Source organism: Leucopleurus acutus (assembly GCF_964270905.1).
Source record: "Leucopleurus acutus genome assembly, chromosome: 18".
NCBI classification, from domain to species: domain Eukaryota; kingdom Metazoa; phylum Chordata; class Mammalia; order Artiodactyla; family Delphinidae; genus Leucopleurus; species Leucopleurus acutus.
In genome coordinates, this window is record NC_139160.1 from 32503236 (window position 1) to 32524566 (window position 21331).

The 21331-nt window shown below is 36.7% G+C and overlaps 1 protein-coding gene across 4 annotated transcripts in view; it reads right to left on the reverse strand.

Moving 5' to 3' along the window:
* Window positions 1–21331, reverse strand: part of DIAPH3 (diaphanous related formin 3) — a gene marked incomplete at both ends in the record, with an annotated part of 563043 nt that overhangs the window by 197305 nt on the left and 344407 nt on the right. For all 4 annotated transcript variants that reach the window (XM_082859704.1, XM_082859703.1, XM_082859702.1 and 1 more), the window contains 2 exons: window positions 3666–3828; window positions 19297–19423. In XM_082859704.1, the coding sequence (XP_082715830.1) occupies window positions 3666–3828; window positions 19297–19423 (290 nt within the window). The remainder of the gene's footprint in view (window positions 1–3665; window positions 3829–19296; window positions 19424–21331) is intronic.

Here is a 21331-nt window from a genome sequence, read left to right on the forward strand (position 1 = left end):
CAGTCACCTGCTAGCTGTCACTATCTATCTAAGCCTCAGTTTCCTCATTTGTAAAATGGGAATAATCCAGTACACATACCACATCTGTTTGTTGTTGTAACGACAAAATGAATGAGAATACCTGGCACTTGGTTGGCAGTATATGTGTTAGCTATTAGAGAATGCCACCCACTGTAGATGGGGGCATCTGATACTAGATGAAGGAAATTCTGAGCACAGATTAGAAGTGCGAGTACAATAATTTAGCCCGGCAAAATATGGAGGGAGTGTGCCAGGCATAGGGAACAACGAGCAGAGTGGCCAGAACTTGAGAGAAAACATTCCATAGTAAGCTGCTGTAGTGGAGGGCAGGTGTAGAATGAGGACAGTGCTCCAACTTCTTATGTGTAATACAAAACGGACCTCCAATTTACCGGAACATTTGCTGCTCATTCATGACCAGGGATCATGAATGTCAGTGGATGAAGTAATAGTGTAAACATAGTTTAATGTATCAACTATACTTAACAATGTAAACATATCTTAAGTGTATCTTAAAGAGAAAATATATTTTTTGCCTATTGTATTAATGTGGCTTTCCAGAACAAACCTTCAACATATTAAAGGTCCACATCTATCCCCAATATTTTCATACTAACTCATTGAAATTAGCCTGGTTTCCACAATTGAATTGTATAGAATTAAATAGCAACCTAAGAGATCAGAAGACATTGACAAATAGACATCTATTTGTCAGTAATTTCTATCAGTCTTGACGCTGTGGTCTTTTTAAAGATACAGTGTCCAAAATTCAAGGAGTATAACTATAAAGAAAGGAAGAAAAAATTTGTGTGTGAAATTATACTTCTCTTACAGTCTTCTTTATGCTTATTTTTATTCTAAAGAAAATTCCCTCACCAGATTACTTATTTAGATAAAGTGTTTTATACTTAGCTCTAATGGTTTTAATTTAGTACAATGTGTATATGAGTGTGTGTGTGTGTCTGTGTCTATATGTATGTGTGTGTGATAGCAGCTACTTCTAGGACCATGTAAACTGTGAAATAGGCAAAGTATAGCTGTCACTCTATGACCCTCCACCTTGAATCCTTCTCCATTCAAACACTTTCTCTCTCTGCCCAACACCTAGTAACAGAAATGCCAAGTCACCCAGAGAACTCCTACCAGATCTCAGGAAGATGTGGAATTAGATCTGGTTTCAAAACCAGACAATACAGCCTTGGTCTCTTTCTTCATTTGCCAAAGGGGGATAGAAACAACGAAAAGATACAGAATTACCATGAAGATTGACTGAGGTAATATATGTTAGGCATTTGGAAAAATGTCTGGTTCATAGAAAATACTCAATATCTGATGGGTATTATTATTTTATATATGCATTTTATAATTTTATGCATAATTGTGTCATGGGTCCCCAAGACCACCCTCAGGCTTGATAATTTGTTGGAAGGACTCACAGAACTCAGAAAAGTTGTTACACTCACTGTTAACAGTTTCTTACAGTGAAAGGATATAGATTAAAATCACAGTTGTCTTCTCCCAGTGGAGTTTCATTATTCCAGCAACAATGTGTGACAACACGTGTGATGTACTGCCAACCAGGGAAGCTTACCCAAGCCTTGATGTCAAGAGTTACTGAGGGGACTTCCCTGGTGGTCCAGTTGTAAAGAATACACCTTCCAATGCAGGGGACATGGGTTCGATCCCTGGTTGGGGAACTAAGATCCCATATGCCTCAGGACAACTAAGCCAACTACTGAGCTCGGGTGCCTCTACTAGAGAGCCCGCATGCTGAAAATACAGAGCCCACTCACCCTGGAGCCTGCGCGCCACGACTAGAGAAGGGAAAACCTGCATGCCACAACTAGAGAGAAGCCCATGCACCACAACAAAAGATCCCACGTGCCGCAACTAAGACACAATGCAGCCAAAAAAATAAATAAAATTTAAATAAATAAATAAATAATAAGAGTTATTGAGGTCAGTCATGCAGGCATGAATATAGACTCCCTGCATGAATGACCTTGGCTACTCAGTCTCCAGCACCCCACAGACGACGAACTGACAGTGTGGCCCAAGGCCCCTGGTGAACAAAAGTAGGTGTTCACCGTAAATCACATTTTTTGCATAAACTATCTAGCTTGGCCCAAGGCCCCAGGTATACAAAGAAGGCCATACCGGGCAGGATATTCCAAGGCTCACAGCTGCTCTCTCCAGAGCCAGTCAAGGGCCACTACTTTCTCTAAAATGTACAGGGTTTGAGTACCTTAAGCCCACTGAGTTAACCCTTTACTGCATACTAATTTATTAAGCAACTACCATGCACCAGGAGCTATGACACTTAATATATATTATCTCATTTAATATTTAAATACTCTCATGAGAAAGGAATTAACATCCCCTTTTACAAATATGGAAACTGAGGCTCGAGAAGGTTAAAAGGATTCATAGTCATATATTAACTAGTGTGGAATCCAAACCTTGCTCTCTCAAACTGCAAAGCCTTTGCTACTTCCACTAAGCCATGTTGTCTCATAAAATATTATAAAAATTAAAGTATATTAGACATCACGAATATAGGCACATAATAAATATACTTAATAGATTCATTTCTGGTAGTGAAAAAATAATTTAAAAAATCACTTTGAATTTGTGGAAGAAATAAACTAGAGCTGTGAGCAAAATGCGCACTTATTGTAGACCAGTTTTCATTTAAAATATTGAGTTTTTATTGAAAGGGTATCTAGTCACAACCAGGTGATTATAATCAAGTCCAATAAATTCAGCAATAAAGTTTTCCTGAGATTAAAAAGAAATTCAACCTTCTTTAAATTCAACCTTCTTTTTCTTTACACCTCAAAACTTTTTAATCCCCACAAACATTCGCTGAAACACAAAAGTGACTCACCCATCTATTAAGAATAACGTAATTTTTTGTTGTAGAAATGTATTACCAGTTTCCCTAGAGGAAACAATGCTTTCTCACTTTAATACGTGTGTGGTTTTCTCCCCCATCTAATCAGCTAATACTTTTCAAAAGATCTTTTTAATGCCTAAATGAAAGGATTCCACATCAGAGACCTGACCTCCCTATTAAAGTATCTAAAGGAAACCCTAGGAATGTAAAATCCATTCAAAGGCAAATCGCAGGTAGCTTATTATACAATGCATTAAGAAAAGGGGAAAAAAGCTTCATAAGAACTGCACAGAATTTGGTAAAATTATACCACAAAAATACAAATTGATCTTAAGTATAAAGAAACAAATTTATAGCCAAAAACTTACTACAAAAGTGCTTTGTAGTCAGCCAGGAGGGGAGTCTTTATGAAAAGCTTCAGAATTTGTCACTTTTTCAATCAAAATTTCTGATTACAGCTTAATGTTGGGAAGGCCAAAAAAAGGACAAAACACATTTTTCAATAGATTTAAAAATCTGAAAATTTTAAAGCTAACTTTCAATATCAGAAAAGGTAGATTTTACTACAGACAACAGGAGTAGAATGAAGTAATAAGAGTAATAATAGATAGTAATATATTATATTATATATATAATATATAATTAATATATAATTATAATATGTAATATAGTAATATATTATAGTAATATAATAATAGTAATATAGATACAAATACTTTTAAAAAACAAATTAAGATTTTTAACATACCATGAACATGGTTCTGAAGTTATTCAAATCAGTCAAAAAGTCTTCCACAGACACCTTCTTCACATCGATGGCATAGTACCCCATTATACTCTGGTATAACTTGTCCATGTTTTCATGTAATTTTGAAAGTTTCTCATAGTGTTCTTTTGCACTGATAACAAAGCTGTATATTACAGTTAAGGTATTCTGAAATTTACAAAGTAATGCTGTAGGGGAAAAAAAATCCTATAAGTCCAATGTTTTAATTTAATTGTTAGCCATTATTACATATCTCCAAAATGCCAAAATTACCTCTAATAGTTAACCATTCTTACAATTCAATCTACACTGTACAGTGATGAAATCTTAAGTGTGCTTCCTAATTAACACTGGTGAAGTTATCAGAAAAGTTATTTATATATTTAATATTTCTCTTTTACAATTAAGTTCAAGGAAATTTTTCTTCAAATTTGCCTATCTTATCAGCCCATGTAATATGATTTAAAATTATAGTTCAGTAGTTTCAATGATATTGAAATCAGTAACACAGGCATTTTGCATAGTAGTTAAACTGGACAACCTGGGGTCAATTTCTAGCTCCTGCACTTGGTAGTATTGTGCCTGTGGACAAATGCCTTCATTTCTCTGTGCCACAATTTTGTCACCTGTAAAATGGGAATAATAATAATAACATCACTTATAGGGCTGTTGTGAGGACTAATGAGTTAATACATACAAAGTTCTTAGAAAAATGGCATTTCGTAATACATATAAATACTTGGTCTTATTATTGCCCACTTATTCAATTTAAGCTCTACTTAAGGTTCTAAAAGCAATAAATTTTTTGAGTTACATTAAAAACTTCTTATATTGTATAAGTAAATTCATGTTTTAACTTCTTTGGGAAATTGGTATACAATTTCTTATATGAATTACATGATTTAAAATTATGATTACACACACACACAGAAATGTTCTTTTCTCACTTATTTATGACAATTAGTTGAAAGCACACTGAGACTGAGAAGACTAACTTTCTGTGAATGTGGTGGTGGCATTAGAACACATTTTCTAAACAAACAATAGAATTTCCTTTGTGGTGTGACAGATTGCTGTGGTAGCCAGATAAAAAATCTCCATACCACATTCTTAAAAGATGACTCCGCTACAGCATCAGTCATAATTATCTATGGCTCTTTTAAACTGGGACATTAAACTTACTGAAGTCATTATATTGTCTCTAACACAAAAAGATAAACAGATATTAACACATTTTTTCAGAAGTCAGAAAATAAGAATAACTAGACTCAGACTGGGAGAACAAAATAAAAAAATGGAATGTTTATGTCTAAAAAGAAAAATTTTCCACAATTTCAAAAAGATATGGTTCCTCTGGTCAGAGCATTCTCCAGTACAGGATGAAATAAGGAAAATGATCCAGGCCCTCTATTTTGAGAAAAAGAATGAAAGAAAGAGGTAGCACTGTTGCCAGATATGTGGTGAACCTGGGGCAGAGAAGAATGCTGCTCCCACAAGGAAACAAGGCATCCCCATCAATCACCTGTACCCATGTCTACGGTCAATCCACAGATTACATACTGCCCTTCCATGTCTGTTTTTGTTTGTTTGTTTGTTTTTTAATACTATGCTCTGCTTAGTTAAATATATAGTATTTTAGAAGAACAGACTAGAATGTAAGGAGTCTAGATTCTAATGCAATAGGTGATTTTGATTTTTTTTTTTTCTAATGAGCTTAGAAAATCTATGGAGCTTTCTTTGGCTAGTTTAAACAGCAAAATACCTCCTCATACTTTCTAAGAATCTAGATCATAATAGTACCAGTGGTCGATGCATTTATATGTAGCATCATTTTTTAATCGTTGGATGAACAAAAGATTTTGTATTAGTAAAATCACAAAATCATAAGAAATTATAATACAGTCACACGTTTCCATATACTTTGTCTCGTGAAACATCCATATTTGTGAAATGCTGTAAGTAAAGTAAATTTATGTAAATAAAAATCACACTTGAAATGCATTCAGAAACTATCATTAAATGGAACATATGGTGATTGATTTGTAATGTGCAGTAAGTATCCCTTCATTTACCTAGCAAATTGAGAAATCAACATTGGTTTATATATTCCACCTATAAACTCTCACCTAAAATTTATGTCCCAGATAGAGACTATATCCACATGGATTATTTATATATCCTTAACTCCTGTCTAAAAGAGGAATCATTTTCTGCCTTTGCTTGTCCAAACCTATCATTCCAAGTTTGGTTCAATTCTTCCTCTTCCATGAAGCCACCTTCTCTAATCTCTGCAACTGTGAGTGATCATTTCTTCCACTGAATATATAGCACTTTTAGTCCAGGTATCTCTGTAATGAAGTTCTCTGTTTTCCCTTCTAGTACAATCCCCTAGTAGTGTTTTGTTTTTGCCATGTGATCACCTGTGATTATTAACCCTTTTTCTAGATGCTGTATTAAGTCTAATCATCTGCAACTACATTGGTGCCAATGACTTATTTCACCCTACTGTCATCACTCAAACTTCGGTGGGAAGAGTAGCAGGCCTCCTCAAAAGTCTGATGTAAGTCAAGGAACTTCTCTTCATAAAATTGCACATATATACATTCACACACACACACGAACGCATACAATTTGGATGTAATGTTAAGAGCTAACAGAGTTCCTAAAAAGTAGTTACCCTGGACAACAGGTTGCACTACTATGGTGGGTGTTTCTAATTGTATGGTTCTATAGCTACTCCTTTTTTGCCCTTATCACTGCTTATAAGGCTTTGAGTTTTAATAAATATGAGTAATTTTATTCTAATACCTGGGAATATGCCCATTCACAGGAATCAGTTTGGCAAATAGGTTAAAATAAAGCTCTATTACTCAATAACACTTTCTAGATTGTAGGTTAAGAATCAAAAGTTAATGACATATCAGAAATATGCTTGAGCATACTTAAATAAAACAGTAAAATTCTATTAAATGATGTGATGGGAAAGAAGACCAAGAGCCAGAACGATGGAAATTACATGGTCTTGTTTTAACAGCTAGAGAGTTTTATAAGTTAACTTTCTTATCATTTTTATCTACAAAACAATTTGTTCCCAAAGGAAAGTAAGTAGAGCTTTAAATAAGTGGAATTATCCACAAAGACGGTAAAATTGTGATTGAACTGAAATAATTCTGGAAATAGCCAAATAAATTCTCAGAAGTTTAAAATGACTATTTGATAGAATGGAATAAATGGTTACCTTAATGAGGCACTCTACATCATTACTGCTGGGTACTTTCTCATTAACAGATGAGGGAACATTCACATAAAAAATCATCATTATCCAAAAGAAAAAAACAAACACAGATGTTCTTGTACCAACTGTTAAACTCCAGCTAGAAGTTAATGCCCATATCCATAGTAGTCATAAGGCTTTATTTTTTTCCCCAGAAAGTTCTATATTCGTAAAGAGCTTGAGAAAAATAGGTGAGCTATACAACAAAATTAAACTCTGATAAAATTCATTACAGAAATATTGATATATATCCAACTACTTGATATTTTTATAAAACCTATTTTCTTTTCCTTTACCAGGACTAAGGCCAAATTCTGATTAATTTCTACTTGAACAAGTATAATTTTCCCATGTGAAGGTACATGACAACCAGAACTGTGTTCACACACATTGAACCAAAAATGTTTAGTGTTGGCCAACTAAGTAGTCAGAATGAGATGTGGGATTTAACTCCTGGTTAGCAAGTACTGTTCATTCCCAAGCCACCCAGCCACCCAGCATAAATTTATTCTAAATGTAAATCTACATTTATTCTCATGTTTTGCCCTCATTATTGCACCTTCCCCACCAAGGATGTCTATTACTTCCATTAATCATCTTACAAGGACCAGCTTCAATCAGTCCTACAATGTTTATAGTCTAAAAATTTTTTTTTTTTTTTTTTTTTGCGGTATGCGGGCCTCTCACTGTTGTGGCCTCTCCCGTTGCGAAGCACAGGCTCCGGACGCACAGGCTCAGCGGCCATGGCTCACGGGCCCAGCCGCTCCGCGGCATGTGGGATCTTCCCGGACCGGGGCACGAATCCGTGTCCCCTGCATCGGGAGGCGTACTCTCAACCACTGCACCACCAGGGAAGCCCTACATCTAAAACATTTTATAGATCTTCTTCAGTACCCGGGATCTGGCCAGCCAGCCAGCCAGGTTGGCAGCCAATATATAAGTAGTCACTAAACACCACTAAGTACCACTCTTCTAGACATGAGGAAAATGAGTAGTTAACAAGGTAAACAAAGTCCCTGCTTTCATGAAACATGAATTCTAGAGTGTGGTGAACAGGTAATAAAGAAGAAAATTAATGAGATATTCAGACAATAATAAGCATGATGAAGAAAACAAAAGTTTGTGTGTGATATTGTATACAGTGACAGAGGCTAACTTATGCTGCGTAGTCAGGGAAGTCCTGGCAGAGAAGGTGACAGTGACTGAAGCATGACTGTCAAGAAGCCATGAACACGACGTTATAAATGTAGTAAGACTTCTGAGAAGAAAGAGATCATCATAGACTTGAGGATTCATGTAGGATGAGAAGTATATACAATTTTTTAACATATTTATTGGAGTATAATTGCTTTACAATGGTGTGTTAGTTTCTGATTTATAACAAAGTGAATCAGCTATACATGTACATATATCCCCATATCTCCTGCCTCTTGCGTCTCCCTCCCACCCTCCCTAACCCACCCCTCTAGGTGGTCAAAAAGCACCAAGCCTATCTCCCTGTGCTACATGGCTGCTTCCCACTAGCTATCTATTTTAAATTTGGTAGTATATATATGTCCATGCCACTCTCTCACTTCGTCCCAGCTTACCCTTCCCCCTCCCCATATCCTCAAGTCCATTCTCTACGTCTGCACCTTTATTCCTGTCCTGCCCCTAGAGTTTTCAGAACCATTTTTTTTTAGATTCCATATATATGTGTTAGCATACACTATTTGTTTTTCTCTTTCTGACTTACTTCACTCTGTATGACAAATTCTAGGTAATCCACCTCACTACAAATAACTCAATTTCGTTTCTTTTTATGGATAACATTCCATTGTATATATGTGCCACATCTTGTTTATCAATTCATCTGTCGATGGACACTTAGGTTGCTTCCATGTCCGGACTATTGTAAATAGTGCTGCAATGAACATTGTGGTAGATGACTCTTTTTGAATTATGGTTTTCTCAGGGTATATGCCCAGTAGTGGGGTTGCTGGGTCACATGGTAGTTCTATTTTTAGTTTTTTAAGGAACCTCCATACTGTTCTCCAAAGTGGCTGTATCAATCTACGTTCCCACCAACAGCGCAATAGGGTTCCCTTTTCTCCACACCCTCTCCGGCATTTATTGTTTGTAGATTTTTTGATGATGGCCATTCTGACTGGTGTGAGGTGATAACTCATTGTAATTGTTATTTGCATTTCTCTAATGATTAATGATGTTGAGCATTCTTTAATGTGTTTGTTGGCAGTCTGTATATCTTCTTTGGAGACATGTCTATTTAGGTCTTCTGCCCATTTTTGGATTGGGTTGTTTGTTTTACTGATATTGAGCTGCATGAGCTGCTTGTATATTTTGGAGATTAATCCTTTGTCAGTTGTTTCATTTGCAAATACTGTCTGCCATTCAGAGGGTTGTCTTTTCATCTTGTTTATGGTTTCCTTTGCTGTGTAAAAGCTTTTAAGTTTCATTAGGTCCCATTAGTTTGTTTTTATTTCCATTTCTCTAGGAGGTGGTTCAAAAAGGAACTTCCTGTGATTTATGTCAGAGTGTTCAGCCTATTTTTCCTCTAAGAGTATTATAGTGTCTGGCCTTACATTTAGGTCTTTAATCCATTTTGAGTTTACTTTTGTGTGTGGTGTTAGGGAGTGTTCTAATTTCATTCTTTTACATGTAGCTGTACAGTTTTCCCAACACCACTTATTGAAGAGGCTGTCTTTTCTCCATTGTATATTCTTGCCTTCTTTGTCATAGATAAGGTGACCATATGTGTGTGGGTTTATCTCTGGGCTTTCTATCTTGTTCCATTGATCTATATTTCTGTTTTGTGCCACTACCATACTGTCTTCATTACTGTAGCTTTGTAGTATAATCTGAAGTACAGGAGCCTGATTCCTCCAGCTCTATTTTTTCCTTCTCAAGATTGCCTTGGTTATTCGGGGTCTTTTGTGTTTCCATACAAATTGTGAAATTTCTTGTTCTAGTTTTGTGAAAAATGCCATTGCTAGTTTGATAGGGACTGCACTGAATCTGTAACTTGCTTTGGGTAGTATAGTCATTTTCACAACGTTGATTCTTCCAATCCAAGAACATAGTATAACTCTCCATCATTTTGTATCATCGTTAATTTCTTTCATCAGTGTCTTATAGTTTTCTGCATACAGGTCTTTTGTCTCCTTGGGTAGGTTTATTCCTAGATATTTTATACTTTTTGTTGCAGTGGTGTATGGGAGTGTTTCCTTAACTTCTCTTTCAGATTTTTCGTCATCAGTGTATAGGAATGCAAAATATTTCTGTGCATTAATTTTGTATCCTGCTGCTTTATCAAATTCATTGATGAGCTCTAGTAGTTTTCTGGTAGCATCTTTAGGATTCTCTATGTATAGTATCATGTTATCTGCAAACATTGACAGCTTTACTTCTTCTTTTCCGATTTGGATTCCTTTTCTTTCTTTTTCTTCTCTGATTGTTGCGGCCAAAACTTCCAAAACTATGTTGAATAACAGTCGTGAGAGTGGACAACCTTGTCTTCTTCCTGATCTTAAGAGGAAATGGTTTTAGTTTCTCACCACTGAAAAGATGTTGGCTATGGCTTGTTATATATGCCCTTTATTATGTTGAGGTAATTTCCCTATATGCCTACTTTCTGGAGCATTTTTATCATAAATTGGTGTTCAATTTTGTTGAAACCTTTTCTGCATCTATTAAGATGATATTTTTTTTCCTTCAATTTGTTTATATGGTTTATAACACTGGTTGATTTGCATATACTGAAAAATCCTTGCATTTCTGGGATTAACCCCACTTGACCAGGGTGTATGACCCTTTTAATGTGCTGTTGGATTCTGTCTGCTAGTATTTTGTTGAGAATTTTTGCATATATGTTCATACATGATACTGACCTGTAGTTATCTTTCTTTGTGACATCTCTGTCTGGTTTAGGTATCAGGGTGATGGTCACCTTGTACAATGAGTTAGGGAGTGTTCCCCCCTCTGATATATTTTGGATGAATTTGAGAAGGATAAATGTTAGCTCTTCTCTAAATGCTTGATAGAATTCACCTGTGAAGCCATCTGGTCCTGGGCTTTTGTTTGTTGGAGAACTTTTAATCACAGTCTCAATTTCAGTGCTTGTGATTGGTCTGTTTATATTTTCTATTTCTATTTGTCTGTTTCTATTTTCTATTTCTTCCTGGTTCAGTCTTCGAAGGTTGTGCTTTTCTAAGAATTTGTCCATGTCTTCCAGGTTGTGCATTTTATTGGCATATAGTTGCCCGTTGCAGTCTCTCATGATCCTTTGTATTACTGCAGTGTGAGTTGTTACTTCTCCTTTTTCATTTGTAATTCTATTGATTTGCGTCTTCTCCCTTTTTTTTCTTGATGAGTCTGGCTAATGGTTTATAAATCTTTTTTGTCTTCTCAAAAAACCAGCTTTTAGTTTTATTGATGTTTGCTATTGTTTCCTTCATTTCTTTTTCATTTATTTCTGATCTGATCTCTATGCTTTCTTTCCTTCTGCTAACTTTGTTTTTTTTTTTTGTTCTTCAGTCTCTAATTGCTTTAGGTGTAAGGTTAGGTTGTTTAATTGAGATGTTTCTTGTTTCTTGATGTAGGATTGAATTGCTATAAACTTCCTTCTTAGAACTGCTTTTGCTGCATCCCATAGGTTTTGGGTCATCGTGTTTCCACTGTCATATGTTTCTAGGTATTCTTTGATTTCCTCAGTGATCTCTTGGTTATTTAGGAGTGTATTGTTTAGCCTCCATGTGTTTGTATTCGTTCCAGATTTTTTCCCTGTTATTGATATCTTGTCTCACAGCGTTGTGGTCAGAAAAGATACTTGATACGAGTTCAATTTTCTTAAATTTACCAAGGCTTGATTTGTGACCCAAGATATGATCTCTCCTGGAAAATGTTCCATGAACTCTTGAGAAGAAAGTGTATTCTGTGGTTTGTGGATGGAATGTCCTATAAGTATCAATTAAGTCCATCTTGTTTAATGTGTCAATTAAAGCCTGTGTTTCCTTATTTTCATTTTGGATGATCTGTCCATTGGTGAACGTGGGGTGTTAAAGCACCCTACTATGATTGTGTTACTGTTGATTTCCCCTACTATGGCTGTTAGCATTTGCCTTGTGTATTGACGTGCACCTATGTTGGGGGCATAAATATTTACAATTGTTATATCTTCTTCTTGGATTGATCCCTTGATCATTACGTAGTGTCCTTGTCTCTAGAAATAGTCTTTAAAGTCTAGATTGTCTGATATGAGAATTGCTACTGCAGTATTCCTTTGATTTCCATTTGCATGAAATATCTTTTTCCATCCCCTCACTTTCAATCTGTATGTGTCCCTAGGTCTGAAGTGGGTCTCTTCTAGACAGCATATATACGGGTCTTGTTTTTGTATCCATTCAGCCAGTCTATGTCTTTTGGTTGGAGCATTTAATCCATTTACATTTAAGGTAGTTATCAATATGTATATTCTGAGTACCATTTTCTTATTTGTTTTGAGTTTGTTATTGTAGGTCTTTTCCTTCTCCTGTGTTTCCTACATAGAGAAGTTCATTTAACATTTGTTGTAAAGCTGGTTTGGTGCTGCTGAATTCTCTTAGCCTTTGCTTGTCTGTAAAGGTTTTAATTTCTCTGTGGAATCTGAATGAGATCCTTGCTGGGTAGAGTAGTCTTGGTTGTAGGTTCTTCCCTTTGATCACTTTAAATATGTCTTGCCTCTCCCTTCTGGCTTGCAGAGTTTCTGCTGAAAGATCAGCTATTAACCTTATGGGGATTCTGGTGTATATTATTTGTTGTTTTACTGTTGCTGCTTTTAATATTTTTTCTTTGCATTTAATTTTTCATAGTTTGATTTATATGTATTTTGGCATGTTTCTCCTTGGATTTATCCTGTTTGGGAAACTCTGTGCTTCCTTAACTTAATTGACTATTCCCTATCCCATATTAGAGACGTTTTCAACTATAATCTCTTCTAATATTTTCTCAGTCCCTTTCTTTTTCTCTTCTTCTTCTGAGACCCCTATCATTCAAATGTTGGTGTGTTTAATGTTGTCCCAGAAGTCTCTAAGACTGTCCTCAATTCTTTTCATTCTTTTCTCTTTATTCTGCTCTGTGGTAGTTATTTCCACTATTTTATCTTGCAGGTCACTTATCCGTTCTCTGCCTCAGTTATTATGCTATTGATTCCTTCTAGAGAATTTTAAATTTCATTTATTGTGTTGTTCATCATTGTTTGTTTGCTCTTTAGTTCTTCTAGGTCCTTGTTAAAGATTTTTTGTTTATTCTCCATTCTATTTCCAAGACTTTGGATCATCTCTACTATCATTACCCTGAATTCTTTTTCAGGTAGACTGCATATTTCCTCTTCATTTGTTTGGTTTGGTGGGTTTTTACCTTGCTCCTTCATCTGCTGTGTTTGTCTTCTCATTTCACTTAACCTACTGTGTTTGGGGGTCTCCTTTTCACAGGCTGCAGGTTCATAGTTCCCGTTGCATTTGGTGTCTGTCCCCAGTGGCTAAGGTTGGTTCAGTGGGTTGTGTAGGCTTCCTGGTGGAGGGTCTGGTGCCTGTACTCTGGTGATGAGGCTGGACCTTGTCTTTCTGGTGGGCAGGACCACATCCAGTGGTGTGTTTTGGGGTGTCTGTTAAGTATTTTGCCTTTAGGCAGCCTCTCTGCTAATGGGTGGGGTTGTGTTCTTGTCTTGCTAGTTGTTTGGCATAGAGTGGCCAGCACTGTAGCTTGCTGATCATTGAGTGGAGCTGGGTCTTAGAGTTGAGATGGAGATCTCTGGGAGAGCTTTCGCTGTTTGACATTACATGGAGCCGGGAGGTCTCTGGTGGACCAATGCCCTGAACTCAGATCTCCCACCTTAAGAGGCACAAGCCTGACACCTGGCTGGAGCACCAAGACCCTGTCAGCCACATGGCTCAGAAGAAAAGGGAAAAAGAGAAGAAAAGAAAGAAAAAGAGAAAGAAAGAGCGAGAGAGAGAAAGAAAGAAAAGAAAGATAGAAAGAAAATAAAGTTATTAAAATAAAGATTAAAAAAATTAAAATGTAATAAAAAAAGAAAGAAAGAAAAAAAAAGACAGAAAGAAGAGAGCAACCAAACCAAAAAACAAAGCCATAAATGATAACCAGCACTAAAAAAAAAAAAAAAAAAAAAAAAAGGACAGACAGAACCCTAGGATTTATGGTAAAAGCAAAGCTATACGGACAAAAATCACACAAAGAAGCATACACATACACACTCACAAAAAGAGAAAAAGTAAAAAGTGTGTGTGTATATATATATATATATATACACATACATATATATATTTTAAAAAAAGGAAGAGAGCAACCAAATCAATAAAGAAATCTACCAATGATAATATAGGGTAAACACTAAAGTAAGGTAAACATAAAACCAAAAACAAATTAGATGCGGAAAGCAAACCCTAAGTCTACAGTTGCTCCAAAAGCCCACTGCCTCAATTTTGGGATGATTCGTTGTCTATTCAGGTATTCGAGAAATGCTGGGTACATTGAGTTGATTGTGGGGATTTAATCTGCTGCTCCTGAGGCTGCTGGGAGATCCTTCTCTTCTTTGTTCACACAGCTCTTGGGGTTCAGCTTTGGATTTGGCCCTGCCTCTGCCTGTAGGTTGTCTGAGGGCATCTGTTCTTCGCTCAGACAGGACGGGGTTAAAGGAGCAGCTGATTCGGGGTCTCTGGCTCACTCAGGCCATGGGGAGGGAAGGGTACAGAGTGTGGAGCGAGCCTGTGGCGGCAGAGGCCACCATGACGTTGCAACAGCCTGAGGTGCACCGTGTGTTCTCCTGGGGAAGTTGTCCCTGGATCACGGGACCCTGGCAGTGGCAGGCTGCACAGGCTCCCAGGAGGGGAGGTGTGGATAGTGACCTGTGCTTGCACAGAGGCTTCTTGGTGGCTGCAGCAGCAGCCTTAGCGTCTCATGCCTGTCTCTGGTGTTTGTGCTGATAGTCGCAGCTCGCGCCATCTCTGGAGCTCGTTTAGGCGGTATTCTTTTTTTTTTCTTTTTTTTTTTTTTGCGGTACGTGGGCCTCTTACTGTTGTGGGCTCTCCTGTTGCGGAGCACAGGCTCCGGACGTGCAGGCTCAGAGGCCTTGGCTCACAGGCCCAGCTGCTCCGCGGCATGTGGGATCTTCCTGGACTGGGGCACGAGCCCGTGTCCCCTGCATTGGCAGGCGGACTCTCAACCACTGCGCCACCTGGGAAGCCCTAGGCGGTGCTCTTAATCCCCTCTCCTCGCGCACCCTGAAAGAATGACTCTTGCCTCATAGGCAGTTCCAGACTTTTCCCGGACTCCCTCCCGGCACACTAGCCCCCTTCAGGCTGTGTTTACGTAGCCAACCCCAGTCCTCTCCCTGGAAACCGAACTCCGAAGCCCGAGCCTCAGCTCCCAGCCACCACCCGCCCCGGCGGGTGAGCAGACAAGCCTCTCGGGCTGGTGAGTGCTGGTCGGCACCGATCCTCTCTGCGGGAATCTCTCCACTTTGCCCTCTGCATCCCTGCTGCTGCACTCTCCTCCGTGGCTCTGAAGCTTCCCCTCTGCCCACCCCCTGTCTCCACCAGCGAAGGGGCTTCTTAGTGTGTGGAAACATTTCCTCCTTCACAGCTCCCTCCCAGAGGTGCAGGTCCCGTCCCTATTGTTTTGTCTCTGTTTTTTTCTTTTTTCTTTTGCCCTACACAGGTACGTGGTGAGTTTCTTGCCTTTTGGGAAGTCTGAGGTCTTCTGGCAGCGTTCAGTAGGTGTTTTGTAGGAGTTGTTCCACATGTACATGTATTTCTGATGTATTTGTGGGGAGGAAGGTGATCTCCACGTCTTACTCCTCTGTCATCTTGAAGGGCTCTTGAGCAGGATATTTTAATCTGAGACTTAAAAGTTTATTAAGAATGGGTTAAATGGAAAACAGGTGAGAGAGAAAACAGGCAAGGGAGGAAAGAAGACTAATTCAAAAGAAAAACTCTCCTCTTACAAATCACTCAATTACGCAACTTCCCACTCTTGCAAATGGACCATGTATTATACTAGTTTACATCTCACCCATTCTACTCTTCTATTTTACTCCTAACCACAGTTCAATTAAATAAAAATGTACTAAATTCATTTACCTGAAAAATGCTGTGCTTTATGCAGTGTGGAATATAGATATAAGTAAGATGCAAGTCTTTCTCTCAGTTTTAGCATCTACATAGTAATTTGAGGAGCATCCAAAATATTGCTATACAGTGTAATAACAAAAAAGAAAGTGAAAATAAAGTGCGATAACAATGAAGAAATTTAAAGACTATAAAATGGAGAAGAGTCGAATAACGTGTCACGTAAGTTGTGTGACAAATACAAAAATATAGAAATGTCTAGCAAAATGATTTTTTCTAAGAGACTTGGGAGAGGGGGTAGGATGAGGAGAAAAGAGAACGGTAAAGCCTTGTGCAAGGAGAATTTCAAGGGTGATGCTCTAGGATCTATTTGTTATTTTCCTCCAAATAACATATATTCCAGAATGTAAAGGTCAGAAGAAATGCAAAAGCATCGCATGACACCAATCCTGGCATTTTCCTAATTTTCTCACTGATAAAGAATTTAATAAATGTGTATACCTCACATATAATACTTTATATATAACAATATTGGTGACCCTACCACAAAACACATTACACATTTTCAAGCAAATATTTACAGTGAAACTACTCTACTCTAATTATACTTTTGAGCAGGCTTTGCAATCGAAAAGTAACATAATGATTACTAAAAAGTCAATGTGATACATATGAAATAATTGTGCATGCCTTTTAAAGAATGTACTAAATTTGTATTTTTTAATATTAAGAAGTGTATGTAAAGAAAGCAAGTACTCACAGAATAAAAATACAGTATACTATAGTTGAGTGCTATTCGTGAAATTTCATTTCGTAAAATTATAACAAAATTGTACACTATAGTTTAAAACAATTCAGTTAACAGATTAAAAGTTCACTAAATCATGATTGTTTAACGTAAATATCTATTTGCAAAAATGCATCCTTAAAAACTTAGGTAACACACATATGCTTTCAGAATTTGTTGATGATCCAAACATTTGATATGTGCTTTAGCTAATAAGCACTAATACTTAAAACATAAAATTCCAGTGTTAACAACCCAAACTTTAAACACATTTTTATTCATTGTGCATTTAGTTTCCAAATTCTTCCAGTTTCTAAGATGTAAGAAGCTCACAATTTGCCATTTTAATAAGGTCTGTATAAATGCATTTAATATTCAAAATCTGACTTGTTGTCAGTCCTAATTAAAGTAAACAAAGCTTTGCAATGAATGAATTTAATTACTTTGAAACTAGTATGTCTAACTAAGATGAAAAGCAAACGAGTACAATCTAATCTCAGCAAAGAATATTTATGATTATAAGCTTTGTCAATAGCAAAGTGCACCAACTGTTCATATATCTGACTTCCAAGAGATACATGAATGCTAATCAGTTCATTAGAGGCTTCTAGGTTGTGATATTTAGCGACAGGATGTAGAAGCTTTCTTGTCCATGGAGTGTAATTGTATTCAGAATGAAAAATTGTTTCCAACAAAGCTTCATCCTTCCTATTTCTGATTTCCTGCTCATTGCTTTTTATGAGCTACATACCTTTCAAGAAGCTGACATCATTCAGCTTCTGTGTCATATGAACACAAGTATGCATAAGTCCTGAGATCATCTGCCGAGCAGGATTCTACCACCCGTATTCTAAGCTCAGGAATTTATCTCAGGTCCTATGTTCCAGGTAACTGAGCTTCATAATTAGTACACATACAGTATATTACCAGAAACTGTATGGAAGCAAAACCTTTTATAAAATGCTTTCTATCTATAGGGAACAATAAAAAGTGCCTCAGTGAACAGTTCTTAATGATTATAATAAATTGTCACATATGAATATTTTAATATGATAAAATTGGGGGGGGAAGCTAAGAATGATGAACCTGATACAATTCTGCAATAAAAAATTTTGTTTAAAAAGCATACTTTGCCAAATTAGAAGGTGTGGCAAATATATATTTGATGAATAAACACAGATTTTAGTTTTAAAAAAACAACCTTCTCAAATGTAGTGATAAAGGCATCCTGCCTAATAAAAGAAGAAACTGGGTGGATAGGAAACATATGAAAGGAAACAAACACATTAGCCTGAATTGATTGTTGCTGGAGTGCATTTTTATGATATCTCCCAAAAGAGACAGTGAAGAAAGCTAAAATTGAACTAATTAACAATTAAGCTGAAAGTATATAATACAATAAAATCTATGACAAGCCAGGTAATAATTTTGTGATTTGACAAATCTCAGGGGAGAAGAGATAGAAAGAGGAAAAGTAGTTACTTCATTTCAAGTATCTCAGTTTAAAATAAAATATTAGGAGTATCTATTTATAAGAGCTCGTTTAGAAGTGGGTTATCCTTTCATATAGAATTCTGAAGTTCATATGGAATTTTGATAATGCATAGTAGTAATACTTTATTAGAAGGCAAAAGATATCTAATTTCACAGAACGGTTTGGAAAGCAACTCAACATTAGTTTCTGGAAATAAAAAAAAAGTTTACTACTTCAATCACTCATTAGAGATTAACTGACAAACTTAGTAAAACCGAAGATAATTGAATTTCAAGGAACCTTAAATTAAGCAGGACACAATCCTAATGCTATTAGTTTTTATGTATATATGTATATCCACACACACACTTCCACATAAACATACACACCCACGTATTTTGTCAACGTTATTTTGGGTCTAGAGAATACCTACACCAGTAGTGATTGGGATAGGTTCGGTTCTGATTTTGGAACCATGTCGTATTTCTAAAGGAGATTTTAAAGCTTCTTGAATATGAGTTCATTTGTAATATATAACAACTCTTGAAATTAAGCTGACTAGTCACAACAGTTTATAAAGTCTTCATCTGCTTCCTAAAACATTTCAAAAGTATCTAAATCACAACATGACATTAGATTCAAACTTCCTCAAATTGAGTTTTCCTATCCTTTCAGTTTACCATGAACATCAGAAGGAAATAGGGCATACGGAAGGAAAAAGATGAGACAACATATTATTCATATTAATAAAAAGGAAAAAAAGGATTGAAATCAATAAACTTCTATATTATTCTTGATAGGTAAAAGCCTTGATAAATTTCCTTGCAAGAAGGCAAAGGTTAAACCTTCTATAATTTGGCTCTGTAGGGTGATCTCTGGTTATGCAAGTATACTTAAAATGTTAAGTAAATCGTACTCCTAATTGACTAGTGACTTAAGCTATTTAGATATCAAAGGATATGGACATCTTTGTCACAAACTTATCATGCAAGTCCTCAGGAGGGGGAAAGATTTTCAAATCTTTCTCAAGCTGTTGAAGCTGCCTTCCCATCTGCTTCAAATTCTTTTCCAGCGTTTCTACAGAAACTAAGAGAGAGAATATTATACACATTAGAAGGATGAAATTATAATATAAAAAAGTAAAACACTCTAGAAACAAAACATTTGTGAAAAACCTTAAAATAATAATGGAAATCCACTAAAATAAATGAAAGGTAAATTTCATTTAAATTTTTTGATTTTTAAATCCAGAAATGAAGAAAATTTAATAAAAGATTATTTAAAACAGAAGATGAAATTTAGGAAAAGCTCACATGTACAAACCACATTCAAGAAATACTTTTTGTTGAAAATCAGAGTCCTTGACCTCTACAAACAAAACAAAATAAACAGTCTATTCAGAAAAAGAAGGCAAAGAAAGACAATGTTTTTAAAATTAAAACTATTTCAATATAATTTTAGCATGTTTCAAAATCATGATCTTTTGAAAGGGAAAAATAAAATATACATGGAAAACATGGGGAAAGTATGCTCTTCTGTTCAAGGTCTCCCATGACAGGAATGAAAAGGTATCAGGGGTTATCTGAATAACATGTGAAACAAATGTCAAACTTTCTTTAGTGGTACTATGAGGACAATCTGTGTTTATTAACCAATAAAGATTTTTTTGTGTGTACATTCTTGCCCAGTGCAAATCACAAGTGATTTCACATACAGCTAAACTCAGGATGGATGGATAGATGGCTGGATGGAAGAGAGATATACTATAATTTTTAATTAACATTTAAATTGAATGTGTTAGCACACCATTGGACAAAATCACATACTTAAAACATTATGATTAAGTTTGCTGATCAAATTTTATTACACACACACATCAAATTTGGGAAACACCTAGTGAAAAGACAAAATCTGAGGAACTCCCATGTAACAAAACACACAAGGCAAACACTGGGAAGGAACATAGGTGGATTATTTGTTTTTTTCTGACACCTAATACTTCATTCCAATAGCTACCAATTCTCCAACGCCAACTGGGTGTCTCCCAATTCACTCCAATTCTGACATGCATTGCCTGGAGTTAGCCCAGAACCCACAGGTTTAAGGACTTAGTCCCACAAGACTGCCCTCACTTCACAGGACAGTCACAAGTCCCAGGGATCACCCATACTTCTAACCAATGATAAATTCAAGGGTTCCCATGCCCTCCCCACCAACCCATTTATTTTTTATAATGTGAAAAATTATAATGTGAGTTCCCTCACAGAACTCAGGGAAGTACTTACTATACTTGCTACTACATTTTTTATTATAAAGGATATAACTCAGGAATAGCCAAATGGAAGACATGCATAGGGCAAGGAATGGGGAGAGAGGGGGTAGCACAGTCTCCATGCTCTCTCCAGGTACGCTGCCCTCCCAGCATGTCCCTATGCTCACTACAGCAGAAGCTCCCTTAGCTTCGTCATTTCAGTCTCATCGCAGCTTCACGACACAGGCACGATTGAGTACATCACTGGAGATTGGTGACTGAACTGGAGCTCAGAGGGTGGGCTGAAAGTTCTAACCCTCTAATCACATGGTTGGTACCTCTGTCAACCAGTGCCCCCATCCTGAAGTTCCCTAAGCTGGCCCTCCCCCACATCTGCCTTGAGTCATCTCAGTAGCATACAAAATACACTCTCATCATTTAAGAAAGATTTTAGGAATCAGGAATAAGGCCCAATATATAGTTTTTACTCTGCCGCATTGACACTGAAGTGCATATCTGGTCAGAAGGCAGAACTCCAGTACCTGTGAGGAGGTATAAGATGAGTACGTTTTTGATTTATGAGTTGTCACCCTCAGAGCTGCCTAACAGCCTGGGCAGCCCTCAGAGGAGACCAGCTGCTTGTAATTGAACATAAAGCTATCCCAGTGAGTGAGTGCTTCTCAGTGGGAAGAGAGAAGGGCTTCAGGTTCAGATGAAAGGCTTATTAGGGGATCCTCTGAGCC